This window comes from Bubalus bubalis, chromosome 8, assembly GCF_019923935.1.
Source record: "Bubalus bubalis isolate 160015118507 breed Murrah chromosome 8, NDDB_SH_1, whole genome shotgun sequence".
In the NCBI taxonomy this organism is placed as follows: domain Eukaryota; kingdom Metazoa; phylum Chordata; class Mammalia; order Artiodactyla; family Bovidae; genus Bubalus; species Bubalus bubalis.
Window position 1 is genome coordinate 117,752,879 of NC_059164.1, and position 1,580 is coordinate 117,754,458.

A 1,580-nucleotide genomic window follows, 5' to 3' on the forward strand; every position below is an offset into this window, starting at 1 on the left:
GGAAAAGGTGAAAACATCAAAGTAGGTTGCTAAGGCCAAGCCTGCTTCCGGACCCCTGGCAGCAGCACAGAAGCACAGGGGACCAACAACGGATGACTCCCTTCAGACGCTGCTTCCAGAGCACAAAGGACTTCTGCTAGGGGCCCTCAATCCCATCGACCTTGGGTCTTCACACCCAAACGCCAGCTTTCGGAAAGGCGTGTGCTAACCAGGACAAGGGTCCCGGCTGGACTGCGGAGGCTCGCTCCTGGCAGGGCTACGAGACCAAGCTCGGCCCCTTGCCCCGCGTCTGCGAGGGCTGCCCAGGTCCTGCTGGATACCCGCCCGCACACTTGCCTACTGTGCCGGGCCACGGGGGTGCGGGTCACGGAGAAGCCAGGCCACAGGGGTGCGGGCCACGGGGGGAGCCGGGCCACGCAGGTGCGGGCCACGGGGGGAGCTGGGCCACAAGGGGAGCCGGGCCACAGGGGAGCCTGGCCACAGGGGTGCTGGGCCACGGGGTTGCCAGGCCACGGGGGAGTAGGGCCACGGGGGAAGCCGGGCCATGGGGGGAGCCGTGCCATGGGGGGAGCCGGGCCACGGGGGAGCCTGGCCACAAGGGTGCCGGGCCACGGGGTTGCAGGTCAAGGGGGGAGCCGGGCCATGGGGATGGCAGGCCACGGGGGAGCCGGGCCACGGGGGAGCCAGACCCCGGGGGTGCCGGGCCACGGGGTTGCCAGGCCACGGGAGAGTAGGGCCACGGGGGAAGCCGGGCCACGAGGGAAGCCGGGCCACGGGGGAAGCCGGGCCACGGGGGGGCGGGGCCACGGGGCGGGGCCACGGGGGTGAGGCCACGGGGCGGAGCCGGGCCACGGCGGGGAGCCGGGCCACTGGGGGTGCGGGCCACGGGGCTGCGGGCCACGGCTGCGGGGTGGGCTGCGGGGCCGTCGTCCGCCGCTGGGAGGGTGACCGGCTCAGGACAAGCCCGGGGCGAGCAGGACGCAGGTGGCACCGAGCACTCCCGGGGGCGGACAGGTGATAGAACCGCGCCGGGATAGGGAGCAGGTTGGCGCGGGGTGGGGGACGGAGCCTGGGAGAGAGGCGCGCCGCCGGAACCCTGAGGGAAGAGGGGAGGGCCGGAGGGGAGGGCAGGTGGGCGAAGGCGGGGAGAGGCCGACGAGGCGGGCGGAGGGCGCTCACCGTGGACTCCCGCACTTGGCTGTGAAAGTGCTGCTCCCGCGCTGACACCTCGTCCTGCCCTTCCATCCTCCTTCATGCCCGCCGCCTCGCCGCCCGCGCGCTCCGCCGCACCATCGCCTACCGGCTCGAGGGGCTGGACGGCCGCCCCGCCGGCCGGGACGGGAATGGGCGGACAGTCGGCCGCTACACGGAAGGTGACCACAACCCGGGCTGCTGCCACAGCCGCCGTCTCAACCGCCGCCTGAGGAGAAGCCGCTCTGTCTGCCGAGGGCTGGCGCCTCGCGGGCCGGGGCGGGGCGGGGGGGCGGGGCGTGACGTCAGATGAAGGCGCCGCGCGTCAGAGGAGCGCGCCGAGGGCTCCTGAGGGGGCGTGAGGCCGGGGGCGGGGCCTAGCGGGTGGG

The 1,580-nt window shown here is 74.2% G+C and overlaps 1 protein-coding gene across 2 annotated transcripts in view; it reads right to left on the reverse strand.

The window, feature by feature from the left end:
* The window catches only part of LMBR1 (limb development membrane protein 1), a 133,316-nt gene extending 131,818 nt beyond the window's left edge, over positions 1-1,498 (reverse strand). Inside the window, exon 1 of one of the 2 annotated variants that reach the window (XM_044947116.2) lies at positions 1,180-1,498. In XM_044947116.2, coding sequence (XP_044803051.1) covers positions 1,180-1,245 — 66 coding nt within the window. In that variant the 5' untranslated portion in view covers positions 1,246-1,498. The remainder of the gene's footprint in view (positions 1-1,179) is intronic. The other variant, XM_006061405.4, reaches the window with a different exon arrangement.
* Between the last annotated feature and the right edge of the window lie 82 nt (positions 1,499-1,580).